This window comes from Myxocyprinus asiaticus, chromosome 22, assembly GCF_019703515.2.
Source record: "Myxocyprinus asiaticus isolate MX2 ecotype Aquarium Trade chromosome 22, UBuf_Myxa_2, whole genome shotgun sequence".
In the NCBI taxonomy this organism is placed as follows: Eukaryota; Metazoa; Chordata; class Actinopteri; order Cypriniformes; family Catostomidae; genus Myxocyprinus; species Myxocyprinus asiaticus.
The window spans coordinates 38,705,306-38,723,314 of record NC_059365.1 but is presented as its reverse complement, the minus strand read 5'-3'; the positions used below and the strand labels follow the sequence as shown (position 1 = coordinate 38,723,314).

The 18,009-nt window shown below is 38.3% G+C and overlaps 1 protein-coding gene across 2 annotated transcripts in view; it reads left to right on the top strand.

Annotated features, from left to right (window-relative positions):
* LOC127412710 (trafficking protein particle complex subunit 11) overlaps nt 1–16,613 on the top strand; it is a 59,582-nt gene extending 42,969 nt beyond the window's left edge. For both annotated transcript variants that reach the window (XM_051649299.1, XM_051649298.1), the window contains exons 21-30: nt 6,480–6,628; nt 6,773–6,894; nt 6,978–7,097; nt 7,789–7,854; nt 8,001–8,157; nt 12,398–12,509; nt 13,817–13,908; nt 14,024–14,157; nt 15,478–15,645; nt 16,128–16,613. In XM_051649299.1, the coding sequence (XP_051505259.1) occupies nt 6,480–6,628; nt 6,773–6,894; nt 6,978–7,097; nt 7,789–7,854; nt 8,001–8,157; nt 12,398–12,509; nt 13,817–13,908; nt 14,024–14,157; nt 15,478–15,645; nt 16,128–16,169 (1,162 nt within the window). In that variant the 3' untranslated portion in view covers nt 16,170–16,613. The remainder of the gene's footprint in view (nt 1–6,479; nt 6,629–6,772; nt 6,895–6,977; nt 7,098–7,788; nt 7,855–8,000; nt 8,158–12,397; nt 12,510–13,816; nt 13,909–14,023; nt 14,158–15,477; nt 15,646–16,127) is intronic.
* Nucleotides 16,614–18,009: the final 1,396 nt, after the last annotated feature.

Sequence of the window (18,009 nt, the reverse complement as noted above, 5' to 3'; positions counted from 1 at the left end):
GTGTTTTAAATATATAAATGAAGGAGTGGTGGTGGTGTAGTGGACTAGTGCACTGAACTGGTAAGCAGAAGGTTGCTGGTTCAATCCCCACAGCCACCACCATTGTGTCCTTGAGCAAGACACTTAACTCCAGGTTGCTCCAGGGGGATTGTCCCTGTAATAAGGGCACTGTAAGTCGCTTTGGATAAAAACGTCTGCCAAATGCATAAATGTAAGTCATGTCATTCCTTTCTGCACAAACGCCTCATTTCTGTGTAAATTAGGCTCAGTAAAGATTGCGATTTGCCCTGCGCAATTTACATCCAACCACCAAATGAAAGTAGGCAGTAAAATGTATTTTATTTAAAAGAGATGTTTGTGAACATCATTCCAGCAGTAATTAATCAAATACTCATCAAATTATGTTGAAGAGCATTATAACCTGGCATATATACAGATCTGTAGATTCGTCAAGTGCACATTCTGCATGTTAGGAATTATACAAGTGTCTGGATAAAAGTGATGCTGTTCAGTCCCGGCAGGGTGGGTCAAATACGGTGGTCTGCAGCATCCGCGGCTATATTGCGTTCAGAATCAGACCACAAGATCAGAATTGCATGTGCAAATTGAGATTTTATGGGCGAGTTTGCGCCATTGCCTGATCTGCATAATTCCTTTAGTGAATCGGGCACTAAATGAGCGCAGTTAGTGCGTGTAAAAAAATAAAAAAATAAAAAAGGCGCAGTTAATTCTTAATTCTTAATGAATCTGTCCCTCAGTGTCTATGGACGAGCATATCTGTGAGGGCTAAGACACATTTACACCTGGTATTACCATGCATCTCGGGTGATCCAATCAGATGTGGTCAGGTGAGACACATCGCTGTTTACACCTGGTCGCTTAAATGTGTCTTCTGTGACCACATTTTTCGGATTTGGAGGGGAGGGTCTCTGTTTCATGACATACATCAATCACTATGTCAGTGTGTTACTGCAAGATAATAAAGTGCAACAATTCAGAAAAGACAAAGAAAGCGTGAAAAAAAAAATGCTGAGCTGTTTCTCCCAGATGAGGTTGAAGTTTTTTATTTTATTTTTTTATTATTAACATTTTTATTTATTAAAATACAGGAAAACAAAACATAATTATAAATACACAAAATCAACTTTTAACACCCACTACCACCCCTCCTCCTCCCCAACCCCACCCCAAACATCAACAAACATCCCTGTGGTCTTAGATGAACACATATAAAAGAATACAAAAACAAAAACCAAACAACTAAAAGAGGAAAAAAGAGAAAAATAATAATAATAATAATAATAATAATAATAAAAACATATATATACAAATATAAAAATCACACGCACTGACAATTACCCCTCTCTCTCCACTCTGCCATATGCTCGAGGCAACATTTAAATAAGTGTCCAATTTAAACAATCTGGACACTTTAGTCCATACCGAGTGTAAATGCGAAATAAGGGGTGTAACTTTTCCGATTAGTTTGATAGAGATGCTTTGTAATGGCGAAATAGGGGCAAGAACTGCCTGTTCAATAACAAACCTTGGAGGGGCTCTCTCAGGTGGAAGTGACCAATGAACCAAATGTCTGAGACTGAACGCATAGTAATAAAACTAAATCTTGGGTAGTCCTAGCCCACCTTTGTCAATCGGCCTATGTAACTTATTAACATGCAATCTGGGACGTTTGCCATTCCAAATGAAGGACTTTGCTATGCTATCAAATTGCTTGAAATAAGAGAGGGGGACATCTACAGGGAGAGATTGCAGCAGGTAGTTAAATTTTGCAATACAATTCATTTTAATAACATTAACCTTCCCAATCATCGATAAATGTAATGAAGCCCACCTGCCCACATCGCTCGAAAATCTTTTTATTAAAGGGTCAAAATTAACACTAACTAAATCAGACAAATTTGCTGGGAATAAAATCCCCAAATATTTAATGCCCTGTTTAGGCCATTGGAAGGCACCCGGCTGGAAAGCCATTACTGGACAGTATCCTGAGAACTTGGAAAAGGAATTAATAATTCTGTGGAGGCAAGGCATAGATCTACTAGGTTCAGAAACAAATAAAAAAATATCATCTGCGTAAAGCAGAAGCTTATGCACCACACCTCCCGCCACCACCCCTGGAAAATCACCCCCCCCGCCCCCTTATCGCGGCTGCTAATGGTTCCAGGGCAAGACAGAACAATAAGGGCCGAGTGCCCCTATCCAGAGTAAAATAATGTGAAATTAATCCATTTGTTTGTACCGCTGCTACTGTGTGTCTATAAAGTAACTTAATCCAACCAATAAATTGTCTCCCGAACCCATACATTTCCAAAATCTTAAAAAGATAATCCCATTCTACCATATCAAACTCCTTTTCGGCATCAAGTGAGATGGCAGCGACCAGAGATTGATAATTCACTACTGACCACATGATATTGATGAGATGCCTGATGTTATCAGAAGAGCTACGGCCCTGAATAAATCCCACCTGATCTATATGTATAAGAGATGTCATAACCTTACTTAATCGGTTAGCCAAAATTTTTGACAATATTTTTACATTGGATAAGGGAGATTGGACGTTAACTTTTACACTTACTTGGATCTTTGTCCTTTTTTAGAATCAGACTGATCCGGGCTTGTGTCATGGTTGGAGGAAGCTTTCCATTCTTTAATGATTCTGTATAAACTTCTAACAAAAGTGGAGCCAGTTCTGTAGCATAGGATCTAAAAAATTCTGTGGCAAAACCATTTGGCCCCGGAGCCTTGCCTGTAGGTAGGGACTTAATCACCTCGTCAAGCTCCTCCAAGGTTATCTCAGAATCAAGAGAATTTTTTTGCTCAATCGTCAGTTTAGGAAGATCTAATGGTTCCACAAAGTTTCTAATATATTCATCAGTAGACGAAGACATGGAACTATAAAGATCAAGATAGAAATATTTAAAGGCATTATTAATATCAATGGCTGAGGTAAAAATTTCACCACCAGCAGATTTCACTGAGGGAATGATAGAAAGAGACTCTCTCTGCTTTATATATCTAGCCAAAAGCTTCCCTGCTTTGTCCCCTGACTCAAAGTATGACTTGCCCTGAAAAACCAAAACTCCACTTTCTGCGACAAAATAGTATTATATCTATATTTCAATCGGGTCAATTCTCTAAGGCCATCAGCTGACATACGGCGCTTCAGCTCTGCCTCGGCACTTTTAATATTCTCTTCCAACTCCACGAGTTCTCGTCCTTTGGATTTTTTGATGAATGAGGCATACTGTATGATCCGACCCCTAAGAACTGCCTTAAGTGCCTCCCAAGCCACGCCCACAGAGGATACTGAGGACCAGTTGGTCTCCATATAAACATTGATTTCAGTCTTTAACATTTGTTGGAAATCAAGATTTTGCAAAAGGGATACATTAAAGCACCAACTATATGATTTCTTTTTCTCTATATGTGGCAACATCTCTAAACTCACCAGGGCGTGATCCGAGACTAAAATGTTTCCAACTGAGCAATCAGCAACAGATGAAATGAGGGATTTGAATATATAAAAAAAATAAATCTATTCTAGAATAAATTTTATGGACTGATGAAAAAATGTATAGTCCCTACCAGATGGGTTCAAAAGTCTCCAAATATCCGTAAGACCAAGATTTTTACACATCCTGTGAAGCGTCAATGTTGCTTAAGGGGGCTTACACACTTTTGATCTTCACAAAACAAATTCTAGCTGATATAAAACCGTTCAGATATGTTCAGTGAGCCGGCTGTTATGAGTTCAATGGATGACGTAATCATTCCAATGTCCCGTAAAAATACTCAGCAAAACAAACTCCAGCCAGCAGGGGGAATAAGCATGAAGAACGAAGAGATTAATCCACAGCTGTTCCAAAGGAGTGTTATTCAATAGAACAAGCTCCAGCCGCTAGGCGGAACCAATACAAAAAGAAACAAAACCGGCATCCCGGTTCCCCGGATGGTCGAGTCAATTCACTCGGAGGCCGCATAAAAGTATATACCATGATTTACACAGTCCGCCAACTTTATAAAAGACATCCTTTGTGTGGGCATGTAGATATTTTGCGGTCATCCGTAGTGTCCACTCTCAAACTGGCCGGGAACTTCGGTGCAAAAGTAATCTTTCGTCATTGCAAAAGTTTCTTTAAGGAAAAGTGTTATTCATAAAACAAGCTCCAGCCGCTCGGCGGAGCCAACGCAAAAAGAAAAAAGAAACCAAAATGACGCCCAGCTTCCTCAAAAGCCAGAGTAAGTACAGCGAATCGACCCACTCACATGAGAAACATCCATTGGTTTACTCACCCATTGATTCAATAAAAGACTTTGCCTGATTGGGACATGTAAATACTTTGTGACCGTCCTTCGTTTCTATTCTCAGTTTGGCCGGAAACATCAGAGCAAAAGTGATCTTTCGCTGATGTAAAAGTTTCTTACATTCCTTGAACCGATCGCGTTTCTCTCTTGTCGAACTGGCAAAGTCCGGGAATAAGAAAATATTATGGTTCTTCCAAGAAAGCTTACCTTTGCTCCTCGCCTGGCGCAACACAATATCTTTATCGGATGATCTCAGAAATCTGGCCAGAATCGATTGGGGCCTATCTCCCTCAGCAGATCTTGTGAGCTGGGACTCTGTGAGTTCGCTCGATTTCCAGCTTGTGGCCTGTTTTGTCAAGAAGACTCGGGAAAAGCTTGTCTAGGAATTTCACCATACTCTGCCCTCCTCATGCTCGGGAATTCCAACAATTCGAACGTTATTCCTGCGGCTTCTATTCTTAGGATCTTCAAGCTTTTCAAGGAGATGTTCCAAATCAACTTTGGTCGCGGGCGGATTAGCGGTTAATTCCCTCTCCGAAGATTCCAGAAAATCGGTTCATCTCTCAACATCAGTCACTCTTGTAACTATCTCAGAAAATGTTATTTCCATTGCCGTAATCGATCGACTATTACAGCGAGATCCTCCAAGTCAGCAAGAACCTTCGTCAACATCACCGACATGTTGGAAAACTGACGCTGGATCTCCTCTCCCGCCGCGCTATCCAAATAGAGTCCCCGGTCTGTAGGCCTGTCGGGGCTTTCATCCTGAACATGTAAGTGTATTTTAATGTCTCCAGAGCCCGAGGATTTTGACTTCTTTGCCATGTTTACCTCAAACAGCAAATGTGTAACTGGGTGTATCAAATTTCACCAGATAATAACATTAAAATAATTAAAAATTTAGCAAAGTGCGCAGAGCTCGTCGCTCACACGTCTGCTTCTTGCATGGCATCACGTGACCTCCCGATGAGGTTGAAGTTTAATTTAAGCACTAACGCAACGTCAAGCAGAATCGTCCATTATTTTAGTCTATTACCTTCTTCAAAGGAGCTTCAGGTTTTCTTGCTTGTCATCTGTGTTGATATCAGACACACTAAAGAAGATCCAGATTGTGTATGTATCCGCTTTTTTTCATTTTCAGATTGGACGGTTATTTCCTTTAAAGCCGCTCATAACCAGCAAAGTTTAAACTCTTGTTTTAGTGTAGCGGTTGATTGACGGGTGAGGGGTGGCACTTCACTGCTGCCAGGACGCATACAGGATGGATTAGCATTTACACCTCAAATGTAATGTGGACACATGCGTTTTTGACCACATTCGTATTTGTTTTGTTTTTTTATCTGATCACAAAATGTTTTAGACTCCGGTATTACATTTCAGATCTGCATTTTGTGATGGAAGGTGATAGAGGAAAAAATATTTTTTTCTAGTACTTGCTGCCATCTAGTGGAATAAAATAAGACTTTTTGGAGGAAGGAGGAGTGAACAGAACAATAATTACATGCTTTCAGATTTTGGATCCCCCATCCCTATTGGAGGTGTGTGTTTTTTTTTTTTTTGGTGGGCATTTTTAGAAAAAAATTTTGGCAATTAGTCCACAGCATGTGTAAATGGCGAGCTTTTAAATTTGAGTGTGAAAAACTGCAGGCGGCAGCCCAAAAATGCCCCAGAGTTGAAGAGGTTAAATATAAAGCATTCTAACAGAGCCAAGTCTCCGTCATTTCAAAACAAGAGTCCCAAAATAAAAAGTGTATTCCAGGCTTGTTATAGTTAAAAGTCGTGTGTTATGTGAATATATTTTTTTTTTTTTTTGGTTATTTTGGGGATTTTGGTTAAAGAACAAACTGCATCTGTGATTTTAATCATTTTGAGGATGAAAAATAAGACGGCTTGATGATATAAGTCAAATGTATTTCAAATGTGGAGCAAGTTATTACATTTTAATGAAAGATTATGAAAACAATAATTCTTTGGAACGCCGAATCGTTCACAATAAGACCAGGAACATGTATTAAGAAAATGTTCATGTAAGTTCATGCTGATTAAAGGAATTTTATGTGCAATCAAGAAGCCCTGCACCTCTCTTTTGGATATAGGTTCAAATTGATAAACATAAACATTGAAGTTTCCCTTTGCATCTTGCCCTGTAGGATCATATCTCGAGTGCCCAGGATCTCTGTACAGTTGACCCACGAGCCTCCAGCACTGACCAATGAAATGTACTGCATGACTATCACCATCCAATCAGAGGAGGACACTGTGGCCAAAGACATCAAACTCACTGCTGGCCTCAAACCAGGTACGTACTGATAAAACAGCAAGCCTACCCAACACCTTGTTTGTCGGTATATGCTTTGAATTGTACCGAAATACTAACAAATTGCTTTGAGCTCAAGTAATTGTGTGTGTGTGTGTGTGTGTGTTTTTTTATTGTTTCATATAGGTCAAGATGCCAATCTCACACAGACAACCCAAATCACTCTAAACGGGTCTGAGGTGTGTGATGATTCTCACCCCGCCCTGCTTCCTGACATTCCCCTTGGTGACCTGCAGCCTGGCCAGAAGGTACAGCACCCTTTTACAGATGTCTGTGATTGAACTGATCTTGACTCCAGTATAATGTTGTGTTTGTGTTTCTTCTGTGTCAGATTGTGAAGTCCCTGTATATCCACTGTGTGAGCACTGGATCCAGAATATTCTTGTTTCATGTGGGTTATTCTGTGAGTGCCACGGTTGAAGGCAAGGACATCACCTGCAAATGTCATAAAGTATGCAAAACCCTAGAACCCTGTCATCAAAACAAAGACTGCAATAGAGCTGTTCAGGTTGTAGTCTAAAGAAATGGATAGGAGTTTCCTCTGGATTTCCCTATGGGTTTTTGTAATGGCAGTTTTAGAGTAAAATAAGGTCTGTTGTAAATATTAATTGGACGTTTTGTTGTACAAAATAAATTACACACAGTCACACCCCAAATGTGAATTTTAAAGCCGCCGGGTTTTTAAAACGTGTTGTAATCAAGTTACTAGATAAGAACCATGGTTTTCTGTTTCATCAGGCATGTACGCTCTCACATGCTGTTGGTATTTGCAGTCCTAATCTAGCAACTTGTTTGCAACATAAATTTTTTGAAAACACGGCGGCTTCTAAATTCACGTTTGAGGTATGACTGTGTGTAATTTATGTTGTGGAACAAAATGTCCAAGTAATGTTTACAACAGACCATATTTAACTCACAAATTGAAAAACCCCATTATAAAAACTCATTGGAAATTTCAGAGGAAACCCATTGCGAATTGGCCTTCTGGGTTCACCTACAAATTGACCTTATGGCTAAAAAGCTCTATTGCAGATGTTTTGTAAAGATTAAGTTCATGATGTAATGTTGATTAGACTGGTCATTAATCATTACACAGTTCTTCAGTTTCATTCACAGTTGTATTGTTTGTCCTTAACCTGCAGGATGAAACTGTTACCGTAGAAACGGTTGTTCCCTTTGAAGTGGCTGTGAAGTTTGTGTCCAGTAAGGTAATACTGCCCTCCTCATCAGCGGGATGATATTTATATTTCAACATTTTTGATCAGAAAACGACAATACCTCGATTGTGAGTTGTTCAAATGTTCGCAGGTTTAATCACACATGTTTTGTTGGTAATTAGTGGTGTTTGTGTCAGTTTGAGCATTTAGAGCGTGTGTATGTGGACATCCCGTTCCTGCTGATGATGGATATTTTGAGTGCGTCACCGTGGCCAATTGAGCTGGTGAACAGTGAAGTACAGCTGGCCTCCAGTATGACTGCCCTTGATCAGTCCCAGAGTCAAGTAGAAGGAGGTATGAGAACGCATTTTCTTTAATAGTTGTGTTTTCAAAACTAAAGTTACTCTTATTGTTATTATTCTCAGTGCTTTAATACATTTTGCCCAACTTTTACAGTGCATCCGGAAAGTATTCACAGCGCTTCACTTTGTCCACATTTTGTTGTGAATACTTATGTACATGTGATTTTATTTTTTTATTTTTAATAAATTTGCAAAGATTTCAAACAAACTTCTTTCACATTGTCATTATGGGGTATTGTTTGTAGAATTTTGAGGAAAATAATGAATTTAATCCATTTTGGAATAAGGCTGTAACATAACAGAATGTGGAAAAAGTGAAGCGCTGTGAATACTTTCCGGATGCACTGTAATTACAGCATATTACTGATTTAATGGTGTGTAAACTTACACTTTTCTCAAAGATTTATACCTTTATAAATGTGTCTAATTACCTCTATCTGCAAAAAAATCTGAACATTTTAGCATGTACATATTTAAATGACTAATCAATTTCTTGCAAGTTCTTTAAAACATTAAAATATAATCATAAATATATTTACTTTATACTTTGTCTCAATGTACCATGATTAATTGCAGAAAACTGTGCGATTGACTAGTTAATTCACAGCCCTACTTTTAATTTCACTAGTTCATTTTTAATTATCCTGCGGTATGACAAATTAATTTTTCAAATTTTAAATAAATATGAGGTCAAAGAATCTGCATGCTCAATCACAATATAATTTGGAAAATGCTGTTTAAAATAGTTTTGGGTGTCATTTAGAATGTCACACTGCAGGAAAATTTAAACTGAATGGCCATTATATAGTTTTATAGCTGACTATTAGCATTTGACATTTAGGTCTCTTTAGTGTCACACAGCAGGACAGTAATACATTTTTTTTTTTATTGATTCATATATTAAACAAAGAAAAACTAAACATACACTACCGGTCAAAAGTTTTGAAAAACTTGACTGAAATGTTTCTCATGATTTTAAAAATCTTTTGATCTGAAGGCGTATGCTTAAATGTTTGAAATTAGTTTTGTAGACAAATATAATTGTGCCACCATATTAATTTATTTCATTATAAAACAATTTTTTTTTTTAATTGATGACTTGGACCAAATAATAAAGAAAAGCAGCCAATAAGTGCCCGACATAGATGGGAACTCCTTCAATACTGTTTAAAAAGCATCCCAGTGTGATACCTCAAGAATTTGGTTGAGAAAATGTCAAGAGTTCATGTCTGCAAATTCTAGGCAAAGAGTGACTACTTTGAAGATTCTAAAATATAACACAGTTTTGATTTATTTTGGATTTTGTTTAGTCACAACATAATTCCCATAGTTCCATTTATGTTATTCCATAGTTTTGATGGCTTTACTATTATCCTAAATTGTGAAAAAAATTATAATAAAGAATGAGTAAGTGTTTCAAAACTTTTGACCGGTAGTGTATATACACAGAGTCAATATATAACCCCCACTATTACCCCTCCCCCTCCCAATCCCCAACCCCACCCTGACCCTCAACAACATCCCAGTGGTCACACTTGATTATAGACACACAATTTTATATATATATATATATATATATATATATATATATATATCACACACATTAACAACTACACCTCTCTCTCCACTGCCCCTCCCTGAGAGCCCTCCAAAAATGGCAGATATTTGCCCCATTTCCCCACAAACGAGTCCAAATTACCCAGTCTTCTAGATGACCCTTCTTCAAAAGCCGCCACCCTCCCCATCTCCAAGCACCACTCCCGAAATGGGGGCATTCCAGCCGACTTCCATCCCCTTAAAACTATTTGTCTGGCGATCATGACACTGGTTAGGACCCAGTTTTGTATGTGTTTATTCTCTATATTGATGACCGCTCCATCGCCTAAAATACAGAGTCTGGGGCAAAATGAAATTTGAGTGCCCAATACGTCACACATAAAACTCTGAACCTTCAACCAAAATTCTTTGATCTTAGCACACCACCAAAAGACATGGGTTGTGTCTCCAACTTCTGATTGGCATCGCCAGATTGTGGGTGTGTCTTTAAGGCCAAGCCTATGCAATCTAGAGGGGATCCAATAGAATCTATGTAAATCATGAATTGCATAAGGCGCACCCTTGCATCTCTAGATGTAGACGACATTTTTTAGAATCCTAGCCCACACTCCTTCCTCCAATACCAAGTTTAAATCGTTCTCCCATAATCTCTTGAGAGAAGTTGAAGCTCTATCCCCCAGACTCTGAATTAGCAGGGAGTAATACACTGATGCCTCATGACCTTTTCCAAAAGCAGTAATCACCACTCCAAGAGTATCTGCCACTTTAAGGGGGTGTATGCTACTCCCAAAAATAGTACAAGCAGGTGGCGCAGCTGTAAATACCTAAAAAAAACAAAAAACTGACCTGGGAATCCCAAAATGTTGAACCAAATTTTCAAAAGATCTCAACACTCTACTCTCATATAGGTCACAGAATGTAGTAACCCCCCACACAATCCACTCTGACCAGCAGAAAGGGGACTTATTAATACATAATTTTGGGTTCAGCCAAATGCTCGAGGCAACATTTAAATAAATGTCAGAATTAAACACTCTGGACACTTGTCCATACCGAGTGCAAATGCGAGATAACGGGATGTAACTTAACTTCTCCGGTTAGTTTAATAGAAAGGCTTTGCAGTGGACAAATAGGGGCAAAAACTTCCTGTTCAATACAAAACTCTCTCAGGTGGAAGCGACCAATGAGCCAAATGTCTGAGACCGAATGCATAATAATAAAACAAAATCTTGAGTAGGCCTAGCCCACCTTTGTCAATTAACATTGACATTAACCTTCCCAATCATAGATAAATATAATGAAGCCCACCTGCCCACATCGCTCGAAAACCTTTTTATTAAAGGGTCAAAATTAACTAAATCACACAAATATGCTGGGAATAAAATACCCAAATACTTTCAGTGGCCCTTTTTGGGTGAAAAGCTGTTACTGGGCAGTACGCTGTCAGAGCCAAAGCTTCGGATTTAGACCAGTTAACTCTGTATCCTGAGAACTTAGAAAAGGAATTAATAATTCTGTGGAGGCAAAGCATAAATCTAGTGGAGTCGGAGACGAATGATAAAATATCATCTGCGTAAAGCAGAAGCTTATGCGCCACACCTCCCACCACCACTCCTGGAAAATCATCTTCCTTTCTTATCGTGGCTGCTAATGGTTCCAGGGCAAGACAGAAAAATAATGGGGAAAGAGGGCAACCCTGCCGGGTGTCCCTGTCCAGAGTAAAATAACCTGAAATTAATCCATTTGTTTGCACCGCCTCTACCGGGTGACTATAAAGTAACTTAATTCAACCAATAAAAGTATTCCCAAACCTGTATATTTTCAAAATCTTAAAAAGATCCCATTCTACCATATCAAACGTCTTTTCTGCGTCAAGTGAGAATATCAGCGACCGGAGTCTGATCATTCGCCAGTGACCACATAATATTGATGAAACGCCTAAGGACAGTTAAAACTGGGATATGGCGCGTGGGTAGCTCAGCAAGTAAAGATGCTGACTACCACACCTGGAGTCGCAAGTTCGAATCCAGGGCGTGCTGAGTGACTCCAGTCAGGCTTCCTAAGCAACCAGTTGGTGGGTAGAGTCACGTTGGGTTACCCACCTCGTGGTCGTTATAATGTGGTTCTCGCTCTCGGTGGGGCGCGTGGTGAGTTGTGCGTGGATGCTGCGGAGAATAGTGTGAGCCTCCACCTGCACAACGTCTCCGTGGTAACACGCTCAACAAGCCACGTGATAAGATGCGTGGATTGACGGTCTCGGACACGGAGGCAACTGAGATTCGTCCTCCACCACCCGGATTGAGGTGAGTCACTACGCCACCACGAGGACTTGGAGCACATTGGGAATTGGGCATTCCAAATTGGGGATAAAAGGGGAGAGGAAAAAAATGGGATATTTTGTTCTAGCATGTTAGGCTGGACGTCTTGGCTCAGCTCATAAGTCAAATTCAGCAGTTGTGCACAAAACAATTAAATCAGATTTAGATAAATGTCAACTTTTAAGACAATAGACCCCTCTGATTTGAACAAACCAATTATTAATCTTATGACATGCTTATTGGCTGTTAAACATTGGGGAAATAGTGAGAGCAATATTTCTATATTCTGCTCAAAATTGAACAATGAAAAGGAGTTCCTCCAGTTCACTGATGTGATTCTTTCTGTTGTGTGTCCAGTCACACTGCAGACTAGCGAGTGCGCAAGTGAATGTTTCCTGCTCAAATGTCCTCCTGTTCAAAATGGCACCAGTACTGTGGCCTCTGGACAGTACACCATCTCCTGGAAGAGGTAACAATGACACAACCTTTGACATCATAAAACTTTAATTTATGTTTCACTGAATATGATAACATTTCCTTTCTCATGCTATTATCTTATGAGACTTTTGACTGACTTTATATTAGGTGTCTTTAACTACCATGTACTTAAGCATTTGATACAGTGTACTTACTATATACATGTTTTTGCATTGTAATAACATTTATGTAAGTGATTTTAATTACATCTGTAGTTACACTGTTAACCATATACCTAACCCTGATATAAACCCTAACCCTACCCCTAAACCTACCCATACCTCAACCTCAGTAGCAGAATTTTGCAGAACAGCATGTAGTTACACAATAAATACATTGTATTGTATGCATTTTAATGTTAGTACATAGTAGTTAAAGACACCTAATATAAAGTGGGACGAGACTTTTATAAGGAGTGTAAATGTAATAAACAAAAAGGGTGTTCATTTATACTGGAGTTTTTTATGTTGATCTGTTTTTTTTTTTTTTATTATGTAAAATTCTTTCTCGTATCCCAGTCAACTATAGGTAAGCCATTTGTAGGTTGATTTTACCTAAAAGTGTAACATTCCTTTGTTTGTTTGAGCGTCCATCTTAAAACGGCAACATTGGCTCATCCAGTGGCATGAGTTTGGGGTGGGTCTATGCCTGTCTCGATTATTAAATAATTGTATGATTTCTGTTATTTTCCGGTCTAAATGGTTATTTGAGTTATTTGAGATAACCGCAATTATTGTGCATTTCAAATTCTAATCATGTTACTGTCCAATTAAGTGAATTATTTGTCTCAAAATTGCATGAAGATGAACCACTTCTGAAGCGCTCTGATGCACGGGCCGTCTGTGGAGATTCGCGCAAAATTCCCATGAAAAAACCGTGAACGCAAAGCGATCTGGTTTCACTTTAATTTAACAGTCACGCAATGGCAAATTTTCTTGGTCATTGTGGGTTCATTCATACATGCAGTGTTAATGACACGCAGTGACGCAGAGGAGGGGTCGCCCGCTTTATCTCTGTGGAGATACAATTAAGAAATATGTTTTTAACAGAATCTCAAAGGTCTTCCTTCATGAGGAATAAGGGCTTGTGGGTTTAAAATAAGCCTTAAAATTATGTCTGAAAGTGAAGAATTTAGGACAGATTTTTTTTTACTATTGCATAATATAATATAATAGCAATTCAGGTTGGCTGGGTTCCAAAAATAACAGTGTAAATGTCAAATGGATCAAGAATAATGTTTATCAAAATGAGAGACATAATTCTATTTGGAAATATTTTGTTTCTTTGTTTGTTTTCCAGAAAGTCAGCACTTGCTGAGACATTAGTGGTGAGAACAAACATTACTCTGCCACATGTGATGGTAGAGAACGTCCCCCTGTATGTGCATGCTGGTCAGTCGAATCAATCATTGAGTTCAAATCAGTCATTGGAGTCAGTTTAGTGTGGTTTTATTCTGTTGCATTATTATCATTAATTCTCATTGTTCTCTTACACTTTTTGTTCTAGAGTTGCCCTCATTCGGTCGTGTGCGCGAGTCTTTACCTGTTCGGTATCATCTGGAGAACCGCACGGGGCTGGTTCAGGATGTCGAGATCAGCGTGGAGCCCAGCGATGCATTCATGTTTAGTGGACTCAAACAGGTCAGTTCAAAAGGATCCAAGAACCTCAATGACTTAATGATTTTTTCACACACATTCAGTTGATGAATGAATTAGGGATGTCCCGATTTTGATAACAGTATCAGAATTGGGTCCGATGCTGCGCTCACATACTTGTACTCTTAAAAATGCTCTATTATAGTACTATTCACGATAATAATAATATTACTAATTAGGGCTGGGCGATATGACTATATATATCGTGGCAATGATATAAAGTGTAAATCAATAGAGATTTTTTAAATAACCATGTGTGCAGCGTGTGCGTATCTATCAATGGGCGGGGCATCACGTGAGACTGAGAGAATTGAAGAGACATGGACAGGATTTTTCCGTTATTAAAAATGTTGGCAAATTCAATGACATTCATCTTGCGTTGGGCACTTCATAAGCACTAAATATGCTTCTCATCTGACACACGCGAGTGTCATGTGCGTTATTTCTGGAGTGTGCAGGAGTCCAGCAGGCTCCCTGATATTTGTGCTCCAGAGACAGGAGAGCGCAGAGCGGGGTCACTCGCGCTACTCAATCCGGTTCTCTCGATATCACAGCGCAGACCACAAAATTTATGTGGCCCATTTGAATTATACTTCGTTTTTTACCTTAGAGTGCTATGAAGGGAGTCAAACATCTCAAATGACTACAGCCCGACATTCTAACCACCACTGACGAGGACACGGCTACAACACTGTGTCATGTACCAAAATAAAGGGGTTTTAAACTCTGCATCATCACCCTTAAATTCTGTTCAATGATGTTTGATATTAGAGGGCAAACCGGCCATGTTTGCCTTCAGATATTCATATATTCTCTGTAGAGATTACTTAAATCATTAAGTGTTTATTTTTTTTATTTTTTTACTTATGTAGTATTTTCTGTTTCATTGCTTTGAGATGAGTTTTTTACAGACAATTTTACCAAACGGAATCAAACGCTTATCTTCTTTATCTCATTTTATGTGTGGATTTAGAAAAAATGATGCTGAACAGTTAAAATAATATTTTCATTATTATCATTTGTTTATTTTTGCTGTTGCGCTCACGAAAATCTGGGTTCGAGTTCGGCTTAGGTCATATGCCGATCCAGCTTCCCGTCTTTCCCCTCTATATTCCTATCAGTTCTATCCTATCTAATAAAAAAGATAGAAAAAAGTGGCATCATTGCAAACTGTTTGAATAAAATCCAAATTTGTGACAGGCTTACTTTTAGACCTTTTATTTTAGTCATTTGTGCCTCCCTTTTCCATAAACAATAGTATATCATGATACATTCATCCTTATTGATATCCATTTCTTTGTGCAGGTGCGAATGAGGATCTTGCCGGGTGCGGAGCAGGAGATGTTATATAATTTCTTTCCTCTGATGGCAGGATATCAGCTCCTCCCTCAACTAAACATCAACCTGCTGCGTTTTCCAAACATCTCCCCTCAACTACTGCGCCGCTTCCTGCTTTCACGCATCTTTGTCAAGGTCATTATTTAGAAAAAGCTCTAACAATGTATGCATTATAGCAATCTTTATTATCAATCAACCCTCCAGTATTTCAGTCTAGTGATAGTGAAGCAAAAGGAAGTCATTTTTAAATCATTTGAACAATTTAGGGGAATAGTTCACCCAAAAATGAAAATTCTGCCATTTAATTGTTGTTGTTGTTGTTGTTGTTGTTTTTTCCTGTGGAACACAAAAATAAAATAAAATTCTCATTTTGTGTTTCCCAGATGAAGAAAAAAACATCAGCATACAATATTGTGATGACATAAATAATGTACACATTTTTGATGAAGTATTCTTTTACATAATTTAAATACTAACTTGACTGATTTGCATATTGTTTATTGTTGGAACAATCACTCTGAGAAAGCCTTTGATTTATTGGGTTTTCTGACTTCGTAATTCCTCTTTCTACATCTGTAAAAGGCAAAAAAGTTCAAATGTCTCTTTTGATTTCTCAGCCTCAGGGCAGAAATGGAGACACTTCCATAGAAGCGGCATGAGGAAGAGACGAGCTCATCTCCCAACTCTGAGGCGTTGTCATGGTTACTGTTGCAGGATGAAGGCTGAACATTCCTCAGAGAACTTGCGTTTACAGCTTAATGATTTGAACTTCTAAATGAAATATTAGAAATGTATATTTAATTATTGTGTGTGTGTTCTAAATTGTTTGCAAATAATGTCTGCATAACATTTTTTTTTAATCAAGCTTCAGAGTTCATCAACAGTTGTGCTGTCTAACCTATTAACGATTAATAATAATAATGACCTTGTAACTAAAACATTCTAAATAATCTTAAAAGTAATTAAACTGACATAGCACTCATTGTTGTCATTTAGCAATGGAAATTGATTGAACTTTTTTGTTTGTCATGAAGCTACTGGTTGTTGTGGATTATGGATGTGACCGTGTCCCTCAAGTTTATTTCATAAATGCAAGGCTGTCACACGTGGTTGTACTTGTTATATCAATTGTTTACATTACAAAACCTGGTATAACTGACAGTGAGGGAGATCTTATGGGTCTTTCTGATGACCATTAACAGGATTTGTGTGATTTATTTTTTGTAAGTAGAAAGCATCTTCCAACAACATCCAGGGCACTTCTCTGAGTGAAACACTTCATGGATGGATGGGGGAAATCAACCAGGCAATAATCGTGTCCAAAAACTGATCAGTGTCTTTTGCAGGTCTTGCCCAGGTCCTTCCTTGTTCATGTATTTTTAGAAGGCAGGAATACCATGATGAAGGTGCATGTGTACAGTATCTTATGCCCTTGTGACTTCTGCAGGTTGCACACACTCTTTAACATTTTATTCCTACAGAGGATGGTAGCAAACACTTTTCTATTGTCAGAGGGGAAAAAAGTTCCATGCAGTTTCACAGGCCTTTTTTTTCTTCTTTGGGAACATAGTGAGGAAAAATCTCTTCTGTTTAGTTAGTACATAGATAATAGGCAGTGTAACAGCAACTAACATTTGTGATCTTGGTATCCAAAACATGAAGTAAATGCAGTAAAATCATTACTAGAGGACATTAGATTTGAGGAATAGTTCACTCAAAGATTCTCTCATCATTTACTCACCCTCATGCCATCCTAGTTGTGTATAACTAACTTTGTTCTGCAGAACACAAACACATATTTTTAGAACAATATCTCGGCTCTATAGGTCCATACAATGCAAGTCAACCGAGTCCAAATCTTTGAAGCTCAAAAAGCACATAAAGGCAGCATAAAAGTAATCCATAAGACTCCAATTGTATGGATTACTTTTATGCTGCCTTTATATGCTTTTTGGAGCTTCAAAGTTTTGGACCTTGTTGACTTGCATTATATGGACCTATAGAGCGGAAATATCCTTATAAAAATCTTCATTTGTGTTCTGCAGAAGAATGAAAGTCATACACATCTGGGATGGCATGAGGGTGAGTAAATGATGAGATAATTTTAATTTTTGCATGAACTATTCCTTTAAAGGAAATGTACTAAGAAATGTAAAAATTTAGACAACATTATGTTGTTTCAAACCCGTTTGACTATACATTCTTTTGTAAAACAATTAAAAGATTTTTAGTAGAATTCCAAGATGCTCTTTTAACCAAAAAAAAACTTTGTATGGTACCTGCTATCACATTTAGGAGGTAAAAAAAAACAAAAAACTTTTGGGTGTTGAGTTCCTAACACACACAAATGATTTTCTTTCCAAGGTGATAAGTCTCTTTGTTCTTATATTTTCTTTTTCGGCCCACAGCCTTGGGAACAAAGCAGTCTGGAGGAGTTTGTGGCTACTTCATATTTCAGATTGACACAACAATCTTTGTCTTCCATTAAACATCTTACTT